Below are 22,815 nucleotides of genomic sequence, written 5' to 3'. Positions count from 1 at the left end.
CATCAAAAGAAAAGTAGAATAGAGGAATAGAAGGTGGTGGTAGTGGATCGGCAACTGTTCTAGTCTTCACCGGTTGAATTTTGGCCCCACAAGTTTAAAAAAATAGAAAGGTAAAAATAATTTTTTTTGAGAAATTACATGCAAAAGAAATTCTAAGTTTCCACAACTGATACATTAATTTTTAAAATCATTGCAGCCAGTTCCTTTCCACCACACCTTCACATTCTGTCAAAAATATTTATAAAGAAATAATAGAAAAAATATGATGAAAAAAGCATAAAAAGTTTTAAAGACTCAATTTGCCTCCAGAAAAATAAATGTTGGTGAATTTAATTAGAAATATACATGAAAAACAGAAATAAGGGTTCTTATATTATGTCTTTTTAAATTTGCTGTTAAATTTTCATTTATTTAAATTTCCAATGTTTAACTTGCCTTTTATGCTTTTATAGAGAGCAATTGGTAACAAGAACACCAAAACAGATGCAGTAAATGCAGAAAAGTAATGACAAAAAAGCATATTTGAAAAGTGGTATAACTAAGCAATGATGAGATATCTTTATCTGTATTCAAGTAAATTTTGTCTATAAAAAAATAGACATAAATTTTTCATAGACAAAACTTTGAATGCCTAATATTTTTAGGCATTCAAAAATATTCTCCATATTTTGAATGCCTAACTTAGGCTTACTTTTAATGGTTTATACCTTGTCTTAACTTTATATCGTAACTTAAAGACTATCTTGTCTTTATATCTTGTCTTGTATCTGTTCATATTGTTTTTATTATTCACTGTAATCTCTTAGTTAGTTTTTTCCACTTCATCTGTTTTCATTTTTAGTTTATACTTTTTTTTGTTTTGTTTTTTGTCCTTGGGTGTCTTGAAAGGTGCTATCAAATAAAATGTGTTATTCTTTTTAGCTGCCAACCACAATTACATCTCTTTCTTACACCTAGATTTGCACTGCTTATTTGATAAAAGATGTAATGAAAGACAGATTGTTGGTTTAGTCTTTGAAGATGCCCCTGGCAGCTTTTTTTCATGTTGTGTTCTGTGAGAGCACCATTATTTGGAGAGACTCATTTATTGGGAGTCATTTAAAGTCTTCTCTTAATTTTGGTTGCTGAAATTAAGCGTTCAGTCTAATTTAAATTTCAGCTGGCTAATCAGTCATCTTCAGCTACTTAATTCATAATTGGAAAATAAAAAGATTGATAATTAACATATAATTGGCATTGTGCTGTTACGTTGAGACCAAGTACTTCACTCTCCGGTTAATTAGGTTGCTTCTGGCTGTAGGAGGCAGGAGATTGACCTTCAGATTTTTATTTTTGTGAAGCATTGAACATATATTATGCCTTCTTACTTCCCTCTTCCTATTGAAGGTAAATCAGAGATTAATTGCATTAAAGTTATTCAGAACAAGAGAAGATGTTAAGGAACAAAATGCAGATTATACAATTATAAAATACTAATAGAGATAAGAAAATGCATAACATTTTAATTGTAATTGATGCTTTAATTTTTATATGATTTTCTAAGCTTGGGAGATTCTATTTGAAATACTTTGTAATTCTCAAGTTATGTTGTTTAAAAATACCATGTTATGATGCATTAAACTGAAAAACGGTTGACTGTTATATCTGACATTTGTTGAAATAATTGATAAAATATTGTTTTATATTTCTATGGTTTGTTGATCTGTACTTGTGTTAGAACTGAATTCTGAGTTTGTCTCCCAACTGTGACTGAGATTTAGTCTGAAAGCTTCTGTTTGACAAAGAGCTGTTCCCGTCACTGGCTAATGTTTTCTAATGTGATTGGATGATATGTTTCTCTAGAAAATATAATTTGTACACTTCTCAGTTGTTCTTTAATGCTTTTTCCCATGAGACTATTGAAGCCATGATAAGTTTTGAAAAAAATAATTTAGTACTTTCTACTAGCTAGAAAAATTTTTTGCAGCTCTTTGGTGTTGTGAAGTAAAAGTAATCGAATAATCAATTTTGATCATCACAACAATTGTTGTTTTCAAATTGAAAATCAACAATAATCACAGCATTGCAGAATGATTAGGTTATTACAGTTATTGCCATTTAAATTATTACCGGAATTGTCATGGTATTTATATCCAATATTTACTGATGTGATATGATTTTTCATAATGTAGATACATAAACAAAATCAATATATTTGAATATGCAAATGAAAAATTTTGCATATGTTTGTTATTCAAGAAAATATGCTAAAATATTCTAATTGTACATAGTACTATACTTTTTGCTTTTCATGAAATAATAAAAGTATAGCCAATCGATATTAGCTGGTTAATTAGTCAAACTATCTGCACAAGTACCCAGTTGCTTAACCAACATGTCACTCTAAGCTGGTCGACTTTAGTTTTAATCTATATGTCTGTATTTCCAACAACCAGAGGAAACTTCAGTTACTCATGTACTTTCTCTGCCATCTTATTGTAAACTTTAAGCCCCATGAACAATACATTGTTTATTATTAAAAAATAAATAAATAAATTTAAAATATCTTCATAAATTTGAAATCTACCAGAATTAAACAAATTCCCATTAGGAAGACACCAGCAGTGTGTTTGAATTATAAATACTAAAAAATGTGTACAGTGTATGAGTCATGCACTATGTTCTTATAAAATAACTTTTAGTGTGTAAAAGTTGTCTGAATATTGATTGATGATAAAATTGGTCTGGAAAAAGTGAAATTATATCTTAAATTAACAGATTGTGCAAAACATGTTTATATTGACCTGTTGTAAATGGCAATGTAGTGTTAGGATATTGCAGCCATATGCTGTGTACAGGAGAGTGCATAACTGCTTGCTTTAATTCCTTGATGAGGCCTCTGTATTGAGGTCAGTCAGTGTTTGCTGTGCACAGGAGCGTAGTTTTGATAATTACCCCCATCTTTACTAGAAACCTTTGGCTGAACCTCAGGAGACCTGAACTCATTCCAAGCTGGAGTTTGACAAACAGAGATGAACTCTCCACCCACACAATACTCCAGTCAGTCAGTCAGTCTAAGGTTGTCTAGAGTTTTCAGTAATTTTGCTATTTGTGCTCACGGCTTCTGTCCTTTGGTAATTTTCTCGTTCCCTTTTAGTTGTTTTTCAGCAACAAATGTTTGATTTCCATTCAGTAAGTTCAATATTTCTCTCTGTCCTCTGCCACTTTGTCAAATATGCTATATAATCCTGCAATTGTGGTGACAACACTATTCATTTATATTTATAACTTCTAGGGGAAGTTATAAAATATAAAGAGTGTAAGCTGAATTGACAAGGGATGGGATCATAAGGACTAGATTATTTTATGTTTTACTGAGACATTGCCGCTGAAAAGTATTCCATAACCTAGCACATCTCAAACTTGTTTCCAGAATACACAAGCAGACATAAACTGCAGACAAGCTAGTGATGGTAAAGTTGTAGTGTTTGCAGAGAATGGCCGGGAAAGATGATGTCATTCTTTCAGATTTACTGCGAAAGAAAGTCTCTGTAGCCCAGACTTTATGTTGTTAGCTTTGGGTTTACAAGAGAGTTCCACATTTTTTTCTGCAAATATGTCTTAGAGAAGGAAAAGACCCTTACCTCTCAAGTAGTTGTTGACCTGAGTTGCTGAAGTTGCAGAATATTGTTGACGAGCCTCTTCAGTGTTACCTGGAAAATGGCAGGGGATCACATCTCTCTGTGTTCTTTGGAAAATCTACTTAAGGGTGTTAAAGAGAAGGCTCCAATCAATTGTTTGACGTCAATTAAGGAGGAGCAGGTTATTCTTTGTAGGTTATGGAACGGTGAACCAGATCTGTATCTTTGTTGTTCTCTTAATTAGATCATTTAGGTTAACTTTTAAGTTCAGGTGTTTTTTGTTGTTTCCAAATGGCCTTACAACCATTTCCATTTCAACCATTTCTGTGGGTGAATTGTTAGTTTTTAAATTGATGGTTTAATTTTAGGGTATCTTCGAAACAAGAGCCGTGTCTGCCTTTTTGGCACAATGTTGAGCTGATGTTTTTTGTTTGCACTTCACCTGGACTTTGCTTTGTCACTGATGATATTTGTTGTGCTCATAATCATGATCTTCAGAAATAATCTTACAGTGAAAGGTGTCTGGTTTGGAAATCTATGCGTACTTATTACTTGCAATAATAGGAGTACCTATCCATCCTGTCAAAGTGAAGAAGAAGGTGACTAGAAAAGCAAGGCTCTTGATTTTTATGTGCCCATATTAAACTAGCAGAGTGGTCCACAGTGATTGCTGATTCCTGTTATATATAAAGCTCTTGACTTACCGCTTCATTTACTTTCCAGCTCTACCCTTTGGTCATGATACATTAATCATGTTTAGAAGAACATGATTCTGTATACAGGCTACTTAAATGGGTTTCCTGTGTTGGCTAGTTGGGCTGAACCTTAGTGATAAGGTGCTGTTCTTTCTGCTTGGTAATAGCACTTCTAAATTGCACTTTGAAAGGAGTCTATTGAGGTGGTTTGGACACGTGGTTTGGGATGCTTCCTAAATGCTGCCTTTTGGAGGTTTTATGGGTTTGCCCCACTGGGAGTAGAACACGAGAGCAGACCCAGTCCTTAATGGAGGAGCTTCATATCTCCACTAATAAAAAGTATAGCAAGCTGATCCACCAGGATACATCAGAATTCCCCTTAAGGATAAAATTTAGATATTTAGAAGATAAGGATGACTCGGATTTCCTCCTCAAACTGTAATATCTTCCTTTCCACTTAAATATCAAGTAAGTGGAAACAAATATTTCAATTATTTGTTTTTATCTTACCTTATACCTTTTAAAACTTTTTAACATTTTACTTCTTAGAATTTTATCAACTTGTGCCTCAGAGAAAACTAAGTATTTATTTTGTACAGAAAAAAAATAAGGCTAGTGTGTGTTTAGTTCAAGTTAAATGAGGGTCAGTACAGTAGGTCATCATTTCTACCACAATATCCTTTCATAGTAAGTCACTTTGGTATTGTATTTTGCAAAAAACAATATGCCTTCCTCTTAAGAGTTAATAAAGGGCCGATAAACAAAACAACAAAAAGCAGATGTACAGCTGGCACTTGGATCCATTTCTCCAGCAGAAAACTTAGAGTGGGATTAACGTAGTCTCTGGATAGGAATATTACATCAATCTAGGAACATCCTGGCATGACTTTATTCAGACTCAGAGGAGCAGCTTCTGGCTGAACGTTTAATATTGTATGTGATGCTGTCTGCCAGCTTGATTCTCAATTGCCGTAGGGAAAACAGTGTGCAAGGTAAACACACTTACAGGTTAACACAAACTCATGCTATCAAAGGCTCTTTACCATTACAAACTGGAAGTTAGCTCATCTGTTTCCAGAGATGGTGTCAGGGATTTTTTTTTAAAGAAAGTACTTTTGACAGCATCTTTGCAAAATATTTCCGTCTAGTTGTGAGTTTCTAACAATGTGTTCAATGTGTGTTTCATCAATTTTCAGCTTTAAATTGTTACAGTGGATTCTGTTGGCATCAAAACTAGCCAAAACTGCAATGCAGCACTAGCTTTAGCAATAAAATGGGACACCAAATATATAACCCACAGGTCTTTTTGCATATACATTATCCATAATGTATGCATTCACCATAAAGTTGTTGGTGAATGCAAATTCCAAACCATTCAAACTCAGCATCCCTTTTCATTTTCCCATTTACCTCATTATCTGTCACTTAGCTATTTCCTCAAATATGATATTTTTTCTGAATTCTACTTTCTCTAACTTTGTGTGATTGGATCAGAGCTGACAGGCTCCAGCAAACCCTCTGAGCAGCCTCTCCCATTAGCTCTGTCATGCGTTGAGCTTGCCTCCCCTCCCCTGTCGCGTCTTTTATAAAACATACTCAGTAGGACTGGTATGACCTCAAGATGGGTCCAAGGAGAGTTCAGGCTTGTGGAAAATCCTGGTCTCATGATCAGATTTCTTTTTTCTGCATCATTGTTGGGTATGTTGGGTAGCTTCACCTGTATTTTATATGTTTGGAACTAAAGAGAATTATTATCATATGACTTGTACAAAATAGGGTTCAGCTTAAGAAAATAAATTTTTTTAAAAGAAATGTATTCAACAATAAAATGTATAACTTTTGAAAAATGAAAATAGGTTTCTATCTGTACAAAAATAAATGTAAAAAGACCCTCTAATTTCACCAAGGACTTGTTGAGAATTAAGGAAGGAAAAATAAGGGGCACCATGTGCTTCAGTGACAGAACACATGCACAATATGCAGTACTAGGTTTGATTCCCTCCCAGCCTTGGGGCCATTTACTGCATGTCTGCTCTTCTCTCTCTGCCCTTTTCTCTGTTGAGCTACTCATGAATAAAGGCCACCAGTGACAACACATCTTTTAAAAAAGAAAAAAAGAAACAGTTTATTTGTAAGCAGTTTTGATAGGAATATCTTTATTCTGGCAATGTTTTACTATGGCAAAAGGGGGATTTAGTAAAATGCTTTTATGAGTAAGAAACTCCAGATATAATCTTTTCATGCCCAATTAAAAATATGTTCTGTCTAAGATCCAATCCAACCTAGCACAGTGCCAGACAATCAGTGAGCATCTTATGGCCAATTGTGTGAAACATTCATGATATCAGCGAAAATGCTTCTGTTTGCAACATAGTTTCACGGGTCACTCTCTATTGAGTTTGTTAGAAATGTTTTGCCACTGTAGATCAACAACAGGTAAACTGTTATGATTTTCTTAACGTCATTTATTCTCGAGGACATTCCTTTACAAATTGACTATTTCTCATCAGGCACATTATTGTGGCAGACAGAAATTTGTTCAGTAAGTGAAGACACTTTTATTTACCGTTTCTTTTAACAGGGTTGGGAGGGTGGGTTCTTGATCGCACTATAAAATGGCACTGTGTGCCTGGACAATACAGAATATCTATGATCTAATTATTTTTTCAAAACATAAATATACTTTACTGTAACTAAGATACAGCCTGAATTCTGTGTTTTGGGACATTAGTGGAAACATGGCGTACAAAAATTACAAAAATTAAAGCACTGACCCCTAAATTGGTGTAAATATAAAAAAATAAACTGTCATTGCTTTTACTAAGCAGGTTGTGAAAATGGTTCAGGAAGTTAGTATCTGACTCTTGTTCTCAAGCTATATGGTGATGCACTACAGTGATAGATGTGTTGCTGCCAGTGGCTTGTTTCACAGTTCTATCCAACCATATAGTTATCAGAAAATGATCTGACACAGCAGAAAGAAACTATTATGCTCCTGGCATACCATCCTATTCTGAGTTTCTTTTACCACTTACCATTCCCATACCTGACCTTCAGTTACAATTTGTAAAGCAAACATAGATGGGCTATTTCTTTTTCAGGATTATGTTAAAACCACTTCAATATGTGATACATTTTTTATATCATTATAAAGAAGTTATCTTTGATTTTTTTTTGTACATCACTCTTTAAACATAAATCTCAGGTTCTTTATGATGTTATCTTGTATGTCCAGGTATTAAGGATAGGAATTTCATTTTCTCTGACTTAACATAGATTTACCCTATAATGCCATCGGCTCCTGGTCTTATCTGATTTTTAAGCTCGGACCTCATCTCTTTCCAACCTATGGGTGGAAAATCTTTACTGTCCTTTGTCAAAGAAAGCCTAAAGGTTTGTCCATTCCTTTCTGTTTTCAAGTGAATCAGTCATTTGAAAGTTGGAGGAGATGTTTATTTCAGGTGAAAAACTGCACTTCCCTGTAAAACACAATATTTTAAGAAGTTTTTTTTAAAACAAATAGGTTTTCCCCCACTTTTTATTTGGAATGTATTTGTTTACCTAGTCTTACTGTCTATAATGCTTAAGTTTCTTTTATTATTTTAAAAGTTTCTTTGTTTAAAATTAATCTAAAAATAATTATTTCAGGTAACAGTTGTTAATTCAAGCATGCTTGATAAGCTAGCTCAACTTGACATGTGCTGCAGTTGTCATTTCACTACAAATCGTTTCACTCCCAGAATAAAATATGAAGCTTTTACACTAGCATCACAGTAAATTCATCTATGCTCATGCACAATTTTCTACATAAAATATTGAACCAACTTTTGATGGCATATTTTGCCATCATCAAAATCTTAGGAATGTTAAATCACAGTCATTTTTGAAAACTGTATTTTTTTAGTTTTATTTTAAGCAAATAAAGCAGTGTTTCCAAAAGCAACTTCAATTAAACTGTCATAAGTGCAGTTGGTGATCAAAACCAAAATATTTCTTTACTCAGGCTCGGATAGAAGCCACTTGGAAACTTCTGATTGTAAGAGATGTCTTAAAGCCACAGCACCCCCATATGTTGCTGACATTGGGTACATTAAAGGGACAAAAGCACAAAGATATTAGTAGGAGTAAATGTAAAACTCGAGTTTAAGATTTAGGTAAAACTTGAATTTGCACATTCAACTTATTCCAAACCTATGTGCAAAGGCAGATTGGCTACACAAGAATATCTGCAAAGCCAAGTGCTGATGCAAATTTTATATATTTAAACGAGGCACTTTCCTTCCATTTAAAAGAAAAATCAACCATATTTATGTAAATCACAGCCAGAGCAAACAACCTCTCTTTCTTGAAAGCCAAAATTGTGGCATGAATATTTTGCTGGAAAAAAAACAAGAGCTGGTAAAAGCCTTTCACAATTTTGGCTCAACAAAAAATAAAACACAAAATTGGCAACAGCTGTATTGGTTGGGGAGTTTTTCCTGTCTTCTGGTAAGGTTTCTCAGATATTTATAAAAAATATTATAATATTGAAACATTTCCTAAGTCTTTCTTAAAATTGTTGGTTTATTTTTTTTAACCAGAATACAGCTCTTATGATTGTAAAATGTTCCAATAGTACTTAACAAGCTGAGATTGATAAATTCAAAGCAACTCTGCAAAGAAGGTCCATTTATATTGCTTGACTTAGGGGAGGTGCTCTAATGAATCTGTGCTGTATGTCAATATTGCACTGTATTAGAGATTAGGGACTGGCAAGAGCTTGGTTATCTGGTGGAGGTTTTCATGATTTATTAAGTGATACTAGAATGGTTTAATTGGACACAAGAAGGCATGCTGATGTGAGTGAATCATCATCACTTCCAACAGTGTCTACATATTGTTGTATGGAACTGAGACTCATTATTATTGTGTCTCTGCTAAGAAATTGTACCACACATATATATTTTGCGACAGTGGTGACAAGCTTTTGGCATGTTTAAAAAATATTTTGCTGTAGCTATAAATCTAATTGCAGATGCTACAGCATTAGATTCCTTGGAAGGCAATACTGCAGCTTTGTTTACGTGAAGCTGTTTATCTTTATTTGTGGTAGAACACAAAGCAGATATGTAACTATGTGATGCCATAACATTATATAAGAAAGATGATTTTGAAGGATGGTCTTTAACTCCTAACCATGTCTTAATTACACATGAAATACACATAAATACATTTTTACTTCTGCTCTTTCTTCCTGTGCAAAAGATTGAATATGTAAAAGTAAACTTTGGATATACAGTACTTCCAAATTCCACTGGTGCACCTGGTTGTAAAATTTTGTCTACAAGAATAGTGTAGAATAGTGTAGACATGTTCCAATAGACATGTTCCAATAGTACTTAACAAGTACTTAACTAGTACTTAACAAGTACTATTGGCAACAGCTGTATTGGTCTGTGTGAAACTTGACTGAAAGGTCTCGATCAGGAGCTCAGATAAAGCTCTGAGAGAGCAAAGCTAAGTTAGTTTTCTCTTGGTGACAGCAGAGTGCTGCTTCGGCTTGTGTTCAGCTGCTAGGGAAGCTAAGTGTGTCTGCTTGTGTGAAGATGAGTCTAAACTGGAGGAGGTGGATACCTCCGTGTTTTCATCACTATTGCTGCAAAAACATTGTTCAGTCACACTTATTTTTATTAATATCTGGCTTTAGTTTTATTGAAAAACACCCAGTAAGCAGTGTAACTGTTGAGAAAATATTTCCATGATTCTACCTGCATATTGTCCTGGTCTGTAGGTATTTTTCCCCCCTTTACACCATTTCACATAAATTAATCTATCTACAATTTTTTGGTGGAACTGTGGACTTGTGTCTTTGTCATCTTTCTCTCCATGCTAACCCTGTGCTGAACTTGTGACACAGCCAAAGTGTATCCTGCCTCTTTCCCTATTACAGCTGGGAAACGTTCCAGCCAATGCATGATACTAAACAGGTAGGGAAATGAATGACTTAACAAAAACAACCACAGGAAAAAGCCCCAATCCAGCTAGATTGAGACTGTTGAAAATCACCCAGAATTTGGATGGCCTTTACAAAGATGTTCAGATAGCTGTGGGCTCCCAGTTACTTGTGATAGTGCATTAGGTTTCTCTTAAGGCTGGATTTGATGCTTTGGGGAAAAAATAGATACATTTAAATGGATAGAGTTAGATATCATGGTAGCTGACATTGTGTAGTTTAACTTGGAATGCAAAAACACATAATCCTATAGTTAACTGTTATGCTTTTAAGACCTCATAAATTCCTTTAAATTATTGCACCAGCACTTTAGTGGGAAGGTGTGCTTTTGGACTGTTTTTGGAAGACCTCTCTTTAGTATCCTGCCAGATCTTTTTTGCCAGCAAAACACACAGAAAAAAAAATGGAGTCTTATAGTTCTTTTTAAATTAAGAGTTTTTTGAAGAGTGGATGTTTACCTTTAGTTTTAAAAGTCATTTTTATTGCGACATGAACACAAATATTCAAGCAAAATCCTAAAATAACTAGTTGGAGAAAATGACAAAAACTATTCATTATTTGTAAAAAAAAAAAAGGGAAGCCTTATTTTCAGATTTTATCACCAAAGTTGCTCATGTTGCCAAGTGCAAATGATGAAAATAAGAAGTTAATTTTACAAAATACTGCAGTACATGTGAGCCCATCCTTGAGTCCATTAGTACAAGAAGTAATTATGCAATGTACAGCTCCATTGAATGTGCTGTACATGTTTTATAGCTATTTCTTCTTTGTTGTTTATGTCACAAGTTGCATAACACTACATGCACCATCCTCTGCCTGAGGCATTACGGTGTATTTTGTTACACTTTATAATGCAGATATAACAACTTTTTGCTCCTTTTGCTGTCGGCCTCATACAGAGGAATGTTAGCTTTAAGTGACCACATGACGTACCGGTTCTGACAGCTACCCATATGGTTGAAGCATAACAAGATTTTTTATTCAGGGAATGAATGAGGTCAGAATCCTCCGCTGTCTCCAACCTCTCCACCAGGCTGACCTTCCCTGTCCAAACTCTGTATCTCACTTGCATGTCACTGGAAATGTTATCAAAGGGAATGTCTTGTTCAGTCTCTGTACTGGTTGACTTTTACACATGAAATATAAAATATGAGGAGAAATCTCACATGTGTTTGAGCTATGTGAGTGTAAGCAGGCTTGCTGATTAATTTATCACAATAGACTTTTTTTTTTTGCAGACGTAGATATTGTAGTATGATTTAGCATTGCGCCTTAGGGCAAATTGTCTACTTTAAAAGCAAAGATCTAATTTTGCAGTGAAAACAGATTTACACAATGTGGTACTAAAATGTCAAACGGAGGTATTAAATTTGCATAATCGTGATGCAGTTTAATACATTTATGTTAATGCAATCTTCTGTGAAGGAATTGCTTGATAATAGCAATTTAAAGTTCTCTTTTAATAATATAAGTGATTATGATGATTCTTTAACTTTCACTGTGTGTCTGCAGGGACTCTCTGCATTTATGGTTACATGAATGCCAGCGCTGCAGGCCAGATGCCGGTGATGGAGGAGCTTGTCAGTGAGAGGTAAGAATTAATCAACGTTTATGTTGTGTAATCACTTTCATTGTGATTAAGCTTCCTAAAAATGATCACGCTGCATAATGCACCACACACAAAGAAAGTTACTTATCTCCGATAACTTTTACAATATATCACAAATAGTACAAATATGAATAACTACTGATCATAAAAGAGAATGTGTACAGATGGTGACAAGTTTGTTGGCTTCCTAAGTAAAACCATATTATCAAATTCAGCCATTACTGCAGTTGATAAATCTCACACAAAAATAAATAAATAAATTGAAGTTAATTTATTTAGTGAGGAAAAAAACACTAAAGTAGTACTACATTGCGTGGCACAATACAATGTATTGTACAAATGACAAGTTCTCTAAAACATACTAGTTTTGTAATCACATTTTGCTTTTTTAAAGTCTATCAAAGTTTTTTAGAACTTCCAATCATGAGTTGATGATTTTCTATTTCCTCTGGGATATAAATATGATGTGGCACAGAGACCCATTTCCTTTAATAACTGACCAATATTCAGGACAAGGACTTGACAAGGAGTTTAAAATGAAGCCACCCACATTGAAGAGGATATGCAGGAGATTAAAGACATCTGCAAAGATCATGGTTAGAAAACTGCACCAAAAAATAATATTTTGATGTCACCAATTCTCCAGGAAGCCAGTAAATGATATCTCCATGCCAATCAGTTAAATTTTCTTTTAGATTTTTTCCCTCATTGAATAGAAATATTGTAATCAAATGTTAGGTTTTTCACTGAGAGTAAGCTACTGCAATTGAACATTAATAAAAATAAATCACTTCTCAATGAGAATCAATAAATTGGTCTTTGTCAGCTACATGTGTGAAATTGTCTGATATGCATTTTCATGTAGTCCATTCTTCCATAATGTTGCTATTAAACTACCATATAATAGCACGCAATATGTAAGTGGTCATGTTCTTATGTCAGCTCAGCTCAGTGACCTTAATTAACACAGATGCTGTGAGGTACTATTTCTTGAGATCTAGTTCTCTCTGAACTGAACATCCACACTGATGTTCACATGCTTACTGGGTGTCAAATAAAATATAACGTACTATGCTATCGCGTCTCTGTAAGATGTTATTGCAATGTGCAAAACAGCTTGTTGTATGGCACATCTGTGAACCTTTACCAGAGGCAGTTAAATCCACATAGCTGTTGAGCACTTGTTTGTTGTTTGTTGATGGTGGGAGCTGTGTAACACATTCCTCCACACCATAAAATTCCCATCATTGTCATCCTAATGTGACCAGTCACTGACCCGTAATGGTCTGTATTCACTCTCAATGCAACTGCAAACAGGTCAAAGAGGGAGCTTTCTAGTTTTCAGCTTAAGAAACAAAACAACTCTTTAAATAGTTTCATTTGTTTACTTGCATTCTTTATTATCAAGGAGCTTAGATGAGACGTTTCTTCTCTAGTTGTCCTTTGCATTGAAAGAAAATCCTTTTGTTCTTGTGTTGAGAACATATACTATATAATGCTACAAGCTCAACGGGTCAGAAAATGTGTTTAAATTCATCTTAATTCATAATAAGATATATGTGGTTTTTAAAATGTTAACATAGGCACTTATAAATGTTTTCAGTGGGAGATTCAAGTATTCATAGATATTACCTGGGGTCTGTGATCACTTACTTCTGCAAATACTGGGGCTTACTGGAACTTATATCTCATCTGCTCTTTTTCTCTTCTGAGAGCAAGTAGTAAATTTGTATAATCACTTAAGTGTTCAGTTCACTTTAAAAGCTTAGCTTGTTACTTGTTTTATTCTATTCTATTTGTTTGCAGTACTTGTCAAACAAAAACACTAAATGTTAACTGTGCTCTTTTCACCATTTAATATATGTTAAAGTGATCAAGTTTTGTTCTTCATAGGGCTGCCTAAAATTAAAAATGCCTCAACTGCAGGAATTTGGGTTGTGTATTTTTATTTATTTATTTTTTTTAATCCACAATCATTCATGTTCAGATCTCAGTACCATCAAAAATTGATTTTATAACCTATCCTCAATCTTTATGGACATAAACTTGTGTGCAGAAATAAAGCTGAATATGTCCTTCAGCAGTCATTTAATTTCAGCATAAAAACACATAATAAATATATTATATGTTAAGTTACTTATTTTAGTGCGCACTTACTATCTTTGTCTTTGTGGTAAAACCGCAGCCGTTGATAGTGTAGTGTCAAGTACAGCAGTTCAGAAGTCTGCAGCTCAAAAATGAATTGGCAGTCCTGATTCCTGCTTCAGGCTTATTCTCATCTTCTTAAGGAGCGTTTGGCTCTGCTGAGGAAACAATGGGCTTTGTGGGATTTCTGCTTCACTACTCACTGCCTCTGTAGTCGTTTTCCCCCTCAGGCTTGTTGATTTCATTTGAACACAGATCACGTTAAAACTGTTGGGTGGTATTTTTTCTGCTTTGGATTGTAAAAATAGCAGTTTCCTCTGCTTGGTAAAGTTTCAAACATTTCAAGGTGCAGATGAGAGATGAGAACTTTTTTTTACTAGCCACAGTTTGCTGGTATTTTTCTCACTGTTGCTTTGACTCACAAAGTGACGTTGAAAAGAGAAACGGGTAGAGGACAAAAGCGATGCACATTTCTACAATACTCCAAAGGTATATTTTTGAGCATTTTATTCTAACACTTATCCCAAATGTTATTTTATATTCAAATGTGAAATTATACTTTCATATCGTATTAAAACAGTAAATAATGTTTTCATACTGAATGCAGTTTTAAGGTATTCATTATTTTCAAATATATGTTGTTGGGCTATGACCAACTTTGGTTACCACCCTTTCCCTGGTTTACCAGGAAGATGACAATCCCTGACAAACATGGAAGTTAAATTTTTCATGCATGTAGTTTGAGGAGTACAAACATTCAAATTACCAGAACTTCAAATATTTTAGGCTTTCCTTATATAAGACATAATAAAACCAGACCTTCAAAATGTATGTCTGTCTGACACTGGATTCTTCAGTAGCATATGAGGAAATTGAGTGACTTGAACCAGCAGGAGTGACTTATGGTTTACTTTCATCTCTGTTGGTACATTTTCCATCATATATGCATATTAGAGTAAAATTTTGCCATTTGTCCTTCATATTAATTAAAAATGAAAAGCAAAATGATGCTCATTCTTCCTGAAAACTGAAAATCCCTTCAATTGTGTTAATTTGGTTAGCTTTAAGAATAATGTGATGGATACACTGAAATGTATGTATTAATGAAAACTGTGTTTGAGGAAATGTTTGTGTCCTTTAGTCTGGTGGCATCTGAATAATAAATGTAGGAGTAAATAAGCAGTGATACCACACTGGTGTTAGTTTAATTTTATGGAAATCCTGCTATTGCCTTTAAGAAACCATGACAGACAGTTTTGTCACAAATGCAGAAGCACATATATAGCACTGCAGTGCACTAATAATTTATTATTTTATCATTAAAAAAACATTTACAGTGCAGTTATTTTTGTGTTGTGGAAGTTCATCCCTCAGAAATTTCAAGTTTGGTTCATACAGAGTATAGCTGAATAATTTATGTTCACAATTTCTAAGCCTAATTCTGAGCTAAACTCACATCCCTGACATAAACCATTCAGGTTTATTAATTTTTCACAAAATAAACTATTCTAAAAACCCCTGGTAACTGTTAGCAAACGCTATTACCAAACCTCCAAGTGCAGAGCTGGACATGTTTATTGGCACTCTTGGTAAAGATGTTTAGTGAAAAAGCAGGAAGTGGTCTCTTCCTGCTAGAGTATTTTTTTCCACATTGAACATTTTAGAAAAATCTAGTTTTTTTTCATTTAAATGCATGTATTCAGTGGATAAAGAAGTTTTTGCCTATTGTCTTCTGTTCTCTCCTATTTATAGTATGTAATCCTTCCTTTTATGTAGTTTGTAGTTTTAAAGTTTGACATTTGCTGTATTAGTAACTCTGTGATTAAGTGATGAAAACAAACTTGTCAATTAAAACTGGAACACCACTCAGCCCTGGGGTTAAAGGTCAGAGAGCTGACTACATCTTGTGATACCACTCTTCTGCTGTATGCACAAAGCGCAGAGTAAAAATTTCCATTGCAACACAGACCAAAAATCAGAAAGTCTCCGTTACGTAAAATATTGTCACTCTTGTACAACAAATCGCTGTGGTTTGCCCAAAGATTCTATCACTTTACAGCAGCTTTTCACACTCAAACAGAACAAGATTTAGTTACAGTACCAGAAGCTTTGCTGAGCTTTTCAATTTAAAACACAGCCTTGTTAAGTTAAATAATGGCATAAATGCTAAAGGTTACTTATTACTGATCTCCCCAAAACACATTTGTGCACAGCACTGATTCCTTTTAGCATATAAAAATCAGTAACTACCGTACTCACAAAATGATTTTTTTTCAGTTTAGCTTTAGTTGCAGCATCATTGAGTTTACATCTAAATACAAAGAGTCTATATTAAATTTTGCATTCAAAATAAGAGATCTAACAAGAACATTTACATATTTTTTGACATCAAAGTTTCATTAATATTTAATTACCCAAAATAGCTTACAACGCAAAACATGAGTCTGATGTTTATGAAACGACACACCTGAGCTTGTTAAGTAGGTGAAAATATATATTTTTCATGTCTCATATTTTTTAAACACTGTTTATGATCACAGTCTCTTGTCACCTTTAATTCACAAGTACATTGCATACATAGGTAGAAGTGCAAATTATACAGCCCTGCTGAGTGGGGGGGGAAAAAATCATGCATTAGTTATTGATGATCCAAAATTTGCATAATATACACTTTAATAGGAGAGGTGCAGCATTTCTTCTCAGTTGTCTCATTATTCAAATGTCATCTATTGCTGGTTAAACGTGTATATCCTAGCTTCTGTTTTATAGCAAAACAAAATTAGATTTATTGAAGTTCTGTAATGACATAAAATCATTCAGAATCCAAATTGCACCGACACAGGTGTGAAAGCTGATTACCAATGGAAATCACAGAGGTTGTTACTCAGACTCATTGTTTCTGTTAAGGCAGTAGGATGGTGGAAAAAATAAAACAATTCCTGATGTTTTATTCATAGCAGAATATAACATGATCAAAACCCTAATTTGGAAGATACTTCAAGCTCCTTACCTACAGATAGTAGGGGGAAACTTGATTTACATGTTATTTAGGTGAAAATAGAACTGTTTATATGCACTGATGATCAGTGCAGAGTCTGATATAAAAAAAATGGAAGCTGTAAATGTCAGTCCAACATCTGGAAAGTCACACAGCACAAAGAGTTGATGCCTCTGCGGGAGAAATGATGACACAGCTGCCTGTTTTAAAGAAGTCCATGACACACATTACGTAAGATTAGCTGCAGATTGTAAGTGTAGAGAGATTCATTGCTACTTTCAAGAGGAGCTTATTCACCCACCTCTTACTGTGGGTTTTATGATTTTGACTGCTGATTAGACACATATGAATGCGTTTAAGTTGCCAAAGCCACTGGTGTAACAAATTAGTTTTTATGTTTTACATGCAGCAGTGTTGAATTTGCTGTGGTGGTTGTGGCTGCACTAGAACCCATTTTTTCATGGGCAGAGTAGGTTCAAATAAAGACAAATTGCTGCTGTGCACTTTAGATCAGGAATGTGTGATTAATTTCAGATGAGTATCTATGACTGCATGAACTAAATCATTCTGATGGTACATTTGCTAATAAATTCTGAATGTAATTTTCTATAAGCTGCTAGTATCAGCAATCAATGCATCTGAACAATAAATTGCCTGTTATTCTGACATCTGACACCATACATTACCTATGATTAGCTATGCTCTGAGTACTGATTCTCCAGAAAGACAATAAAAATCAAAAATATTCAAGTTTTTGTATTTTACTGTGGGTATCTTTGGTCCTGACAAAAACTATTTAGATCAACAAAAATATATATCTTAGATATAAAAAGAAAAATTTAAATATGCAATAGAATAAAAACACTCACACCTCCAGTTCTAAAGAAAAGAAAATCATAGATTAAGTTCAAGGCCTCTTATTTCACCTAAAACTAAATCCTTCTTATGTACAGATTATCTTTTACATTTTTATGAAGATATTTCATGGTTGGACCACTTTGACTGTATGATATGTAGGTCAGTTGTTTTATAAACAGAGACACTTTACCTTTGACTTCAGGAAATAAATACAGAAAAGTTTACCTATTTAATACTATGAAACACTTCTAATGCTTCTAGGACACTAACATCTGTGTTAATTGTGTGTCATTTATTACAGTAAAACTCCATCCAACAGGCTGGATATCTTATTAGCACTCTAAATGCATTACAATACGAACTAAAATACTGATAAATTATAAAACATACTTTTGTGATATTATTAATGGATAAACGTACAACCTTAGCTTAAAGGTCAATACTTTGTTAAAGACTTGTTTCTGTGCTTTCTTTTTACAATGAACTGACATTGACAGGCACACAACTATGTTACTGTAGCGACACACACAACATGGCTGGTTTTCATATTAAAACCTAGGTTTTTAAAACAAATGTATGTTTGATTTTAGATTTTATGTTGAAAATCATTTGCATAGGGATGTAGTTTTTCCCAGAGTAGTTTAATTGTGACTTCTCAACACTCCTCTGTTTTGCATAGGTTATCTCAGCAGAAGTTAATGTTCTCTAATCTAAATTTCATCTTCTGTCAGTCTTGCTTGAGTCTTGATTTCATTTCAGCTTATCTTTGAGTGCATTGATAAACTGAAAAAAAATGTTTTCAGCAGAACTCATATTATTGGTTCCAGTATTAGAAACAGCACTCTTACCTTTGACAGGAGTTTTTGGAAGCATTTTTTTCCCTTTCAATAGCTGTTCTCTACAGCTGACTATAGATTTCTGTTAGGCTATATGGCTGAAAAATAACTTTTTTTGAGTGTGTACTCAAAGTAAAAGTAGACAAATATATGCTACTCACTCAGCAGATCCTAGCATAGAGGTTGAAAGAGCTGCTCTTTTGTTTTTGGGCCATGCTGTTGGTTTTGGATCTCCTTTTCCATCTGCAATTTAAGGAAACAGAGTTTCTTGGCATCCTCCTGCCCCTTGATGCCCCATAGGGTTTGTCTGCAGTCTTCTTCTCCTCCCAATCCACCTTCATTCATCTTTGTCTTGATGAGATTTATTGGAATAGATCATCCCTTCTGGATTAGTTCTCAAATTTATCCATTGTAATTCCTTTCTTTCTGGGAAACTGCATTAGACTCAGATTAAACCCTATTTGCAGTTTGCTCAACAGTGGGGGGTTTTCAGGGGAGGGGCTGGATTTGCTGAGACATTTGTAAGATGTGATGTGGCACTGTGAAAGACATAATGATGACTAAAGAAAAGGAGTTGTCTTTGTAGATATTAAAACTAGTGCAGAGCAGGAAGTCACACTGAGTGCCCAGTGACATACAAAAACAGATTCAGCTCAGGTGCTCATCCACCCTGCAGCTGCAGTTCTTGGTGTGGGATGGTTTGATTTACTTTTCTTCTTCTCACCACGTTTGATATGTTTCTGGAAGTTATTTTTAAACTTTTGACTGCATGCTTCATTGTAGTAGTTTTACCTAACATTTAATCCTAAATGTTGTTTCCAGCCTCAAAGATCCAGTAGTTTTTATTCATAAGTGGCTTCAGGACATTTGAGAAAGGATCCAAGGATTTCAGTAAAGAAACTGATGCACTATCTGGTTTAAAAATTCTATATATGCATAGTTAAATTCCTATCTACATATTGAGAAGAAAGTAATTTATAAAAACACCAATCTTTTTTTACACATTGAACAACTGGAATAAACCAAAATGTACACTAAGACTCATTTAATGCTTCTAGTAGCTACAAGTTTTTGGCATGAGTCTGAGGAATCTTTGCCCTACTCTTTACCTCATCTGTGAGATGTTTGAGGAGTGTCTTGTATGTAAAGCCAATTTCAAGTCACCTGACAGCACCTCAAAGTGATCAAGATCTGGACTCTGACTTGGTCCCGGAATTTCAATTTCTTAAATCTTGGCCAGTCCTCCGTGGATTTACTGCTATAATTTTTGTAATCAGGAATGATGCATGCAATCACGTTTTCATGATGGCAAATTTAAAGTATGGCAACTAAAACCGGAGGCGACTCACTGGAACAGGCAAACCTTCAGAAAACCTGACCTGCTAATCAAGACTGTTAAAATGAGACAAAAAGCAAATGTATAAATGTGTGTAAATATAATGAAGTTGGATACCTAAGCACTGAATGTGCTGCTGTGATTCAATGAAGTCTGTCAAAAAAAAACATATTTATATACAATTCCAAACCTTATAATTACTGTATTATATAGATGATACAACATCCAGTAATGCCCCGTAGGTTTTCACATAAAATCTTTGCATTTTCCTGTAAGATACATTCATCATCCATCAGCTCAAACAACACATGAATTCTTCACTGATTGTCTCTCTGTACATTCAATTATTGTAGATTTGCATCAATTTGTTGAATCTCCATTTGTGCTATTTAGTGTCTCTGCTTCCGTCTGCAGACCGAGGAGGCAACATTGTGCAGTGTCACTTTCATTCACAGACTCTAATTCATTCAGCAGCTGCTTACGTAAACTCAATAAGAAATCCTCCATACATGTAAAAAGCTTTGGTGCCTTTTGAGCCTGAGCATGCACATGCAGAAGAAAAAACAAAAACAAAAAACAAGCAAACAGGAGGCAGTAGCTTTCATTCAGCTAAGGTTAGATCAGATCTGTGGAGCGAAGCATGCTAAACTCTCCAGTGACAAAACTGAAATCTGTCAAGCCAGCAGATCTGTTATCCTCCCTAAACAGGGGAGAGCCTGCAGGAGGTGCAGAGTGTGTCTGGATACTTTCGGTCTGAGCGCTTCATTATACACTGTTGCAACCGGTTTCCATTCATGCCTGACAAGGTGATTTATCCCACCTGTCACTGATAGTAATTCCAGGCACATGCAGCTTCAGGCACCAGTTTTCTCCTCCTCTTCAGAGAGCAGCATGAAGCTTTAAAAAAATCTCTCTTAGGCCATTTACTCACACATCCCATCTCTTGGCATCCTCTACAGAATGTTATGTTGATGTGGGTGTATTTACGTATGCAGGCCAGTATGTGATAAATGTGCAGGCATAGTTCAAAATTAATAGAATAGAAAAGAATTCACAATAACATTTGTATTATATTTAACTTTATAAAAACTGTTATTGCTTTCATAAACTGCAAAAGCTGTTGTGTTTTTTACCAACTTCTTACCTCAACTTTTTTCCCGCTTTCAATTATTTTTTGTCTACGTTTAGCAACAAGAGTTGAGTCACCCTTTCTTTGAAAATGCTGCTAAACTTAGCTGAGTTCAATGAATGCATGTGCAGAGGGCTGCTTTTATGAAAAGTGGCTGGATGTTTACGATTTTACTTTTTACAAATTATAAGACTTTGTCAAAATGCATTATTAATAAAGGACAAATACTTGACCCAAAATTAATAAAAAACAAAACAAAACATCTGCTTCAAGTGCCTAGGCTGACAGGATTTGTACTGTCCTTGAATTGTGTGGACCACATAAAACTATTCACAGGACTGAAAATGTTCTTTAGGCGAGACTAACCATCCTCGATCTACCTCAAAACATAAGCTTGTTTCTAAATGCCTTTTTAGGACTTTTTCGTGAAATGCTTTAGGCCCTCTGCACTTGATAAAACGTTGTACAAACACAGACCATTTACCATAACCCATAGTAAAGTGCCTTGGTTTTTAGTGTTTTATTTTCTTAAGGTTTTTGTTTCAATAATAAAGACTGGTAGCAAAATCTTCTAATATGAATAAGAATTTCTTTATGGTGATGTTGATTGATCATGTTGCTGTTCATTGATCACAATATAGCTGTTATTTGCGCCATGTTTGTTGTAACACCCAGTCGATACTATTTACAGTCTTGTTGGTTTGTGCAGCTCCTGCTCAGTACAAAACATTCTGCATATTTTCTGGAGTATAAATCACTATTTTTTTCCATATGCAGCTGTGAGGAAAGCTAATCGTGGGCTGAAAGCTAGAGGGCCACAGCTGGAGGAACGAGTCCACATTTGGGTACATAAAAAAGTGTTCTGACAATCTGTACTACTTTGTCAAATTTTTTTACCAAAGTGTATCTAGATAGCTATATCTATCTGTGGGTGTTACCTTTCCAAACTTCGAGAACACTGGTTTGGCTTGTGAACAGAGCATGTAACGTGTCCACACCCAGGTAGCTGCCAAGGAAGTGAATGTAAATCATTTTGTTCAACTCAAGCGCCTCTCTATCATCTCAGATTTATGCTGCATTTGTCTCCTCTCCGCTACGCACTTCATCGGTAGAGGTGTTCCTTACTACCTTGATTTAGAGCGTGAACATTGGTATATCAGATCAATCTGTGAGCTTGTTGAAAAGCAGGTAACTGAACACGTCACTGGGTCATATAATTTACACGGACAAATAATTCTACTTATTCTCAATTGTGACCCGAAGTGTTTTTTTTGCCCACTTCACGAAACAATTTTTGACTAGTTCAACTTGAACTACGTTGTAACTTGTAGCTCGGAAAATACAGTAAGTAGTAGTACAGTAGAAAATACTCTGAATCGACATGATGAACAAAGAGAAGTGAAAACTGGCAAATATTCCAAATATGAATGTGTTGTACCTGACAATGTTGCACATCATATTAGCAGAGCATAAGTGATTTATTGCAATCTGTCATAACCAAATAAGCACTTAAATAAAATGTGGTCTGTTTATCTGAGTAAGACATTCACCAAGTTGTTACAATTGACAAACGTGCAAATTACTCTTTTGAATGTAA

The 22,815-nt window shown here is 34.6% G+C and overlaps 1 protein-coding gene across 4 annotated transcripts in view; it reads left to right on the top strand.

Annotated features, from left to right (window-relative positions):
- htr4 (5-hydroxytryptamine receptor 4) overlaps window positions 1-22,815 on the top strand; it is a 139,445-nt gene that overhangs the window by 35,415 nt on the left and 81,215 nt on the right. For all 4 annotated transcript variants that reach the window (XM_023328141.1, XM_023328144.1, XM_023328143.1 and 1 more), the window contains one exon: window positions 11,820-11,898. In XM_023328141.1, the coding sequence (XP_023183909.1) occupies window positions 11,820-11,898 (79 nt within the window). The remainder of the gene's footprint in view (window positions 1-11,819; window positions 11,899-22,815) is intronic.

Source organism: Xiphophorus maculatus, chromosome 23 (genome assembly GCF_002775205.1).
Source record: "Xiphophorus maculatus strain JP 163 A chromosome 23, X_maculatus-5.0-male, whole genome shotgun sequence".
Taxonomy (NCBI): Eukaryota; Metazoa; Chordata; class Actinopteri; order Cyprinodontiformes; family Poeciliidae; genus Xiphophorus; species Xiphophorus maculatus.
This window is presented reverse-complemented; position numbering and strand designations above follow the sequence as displayed.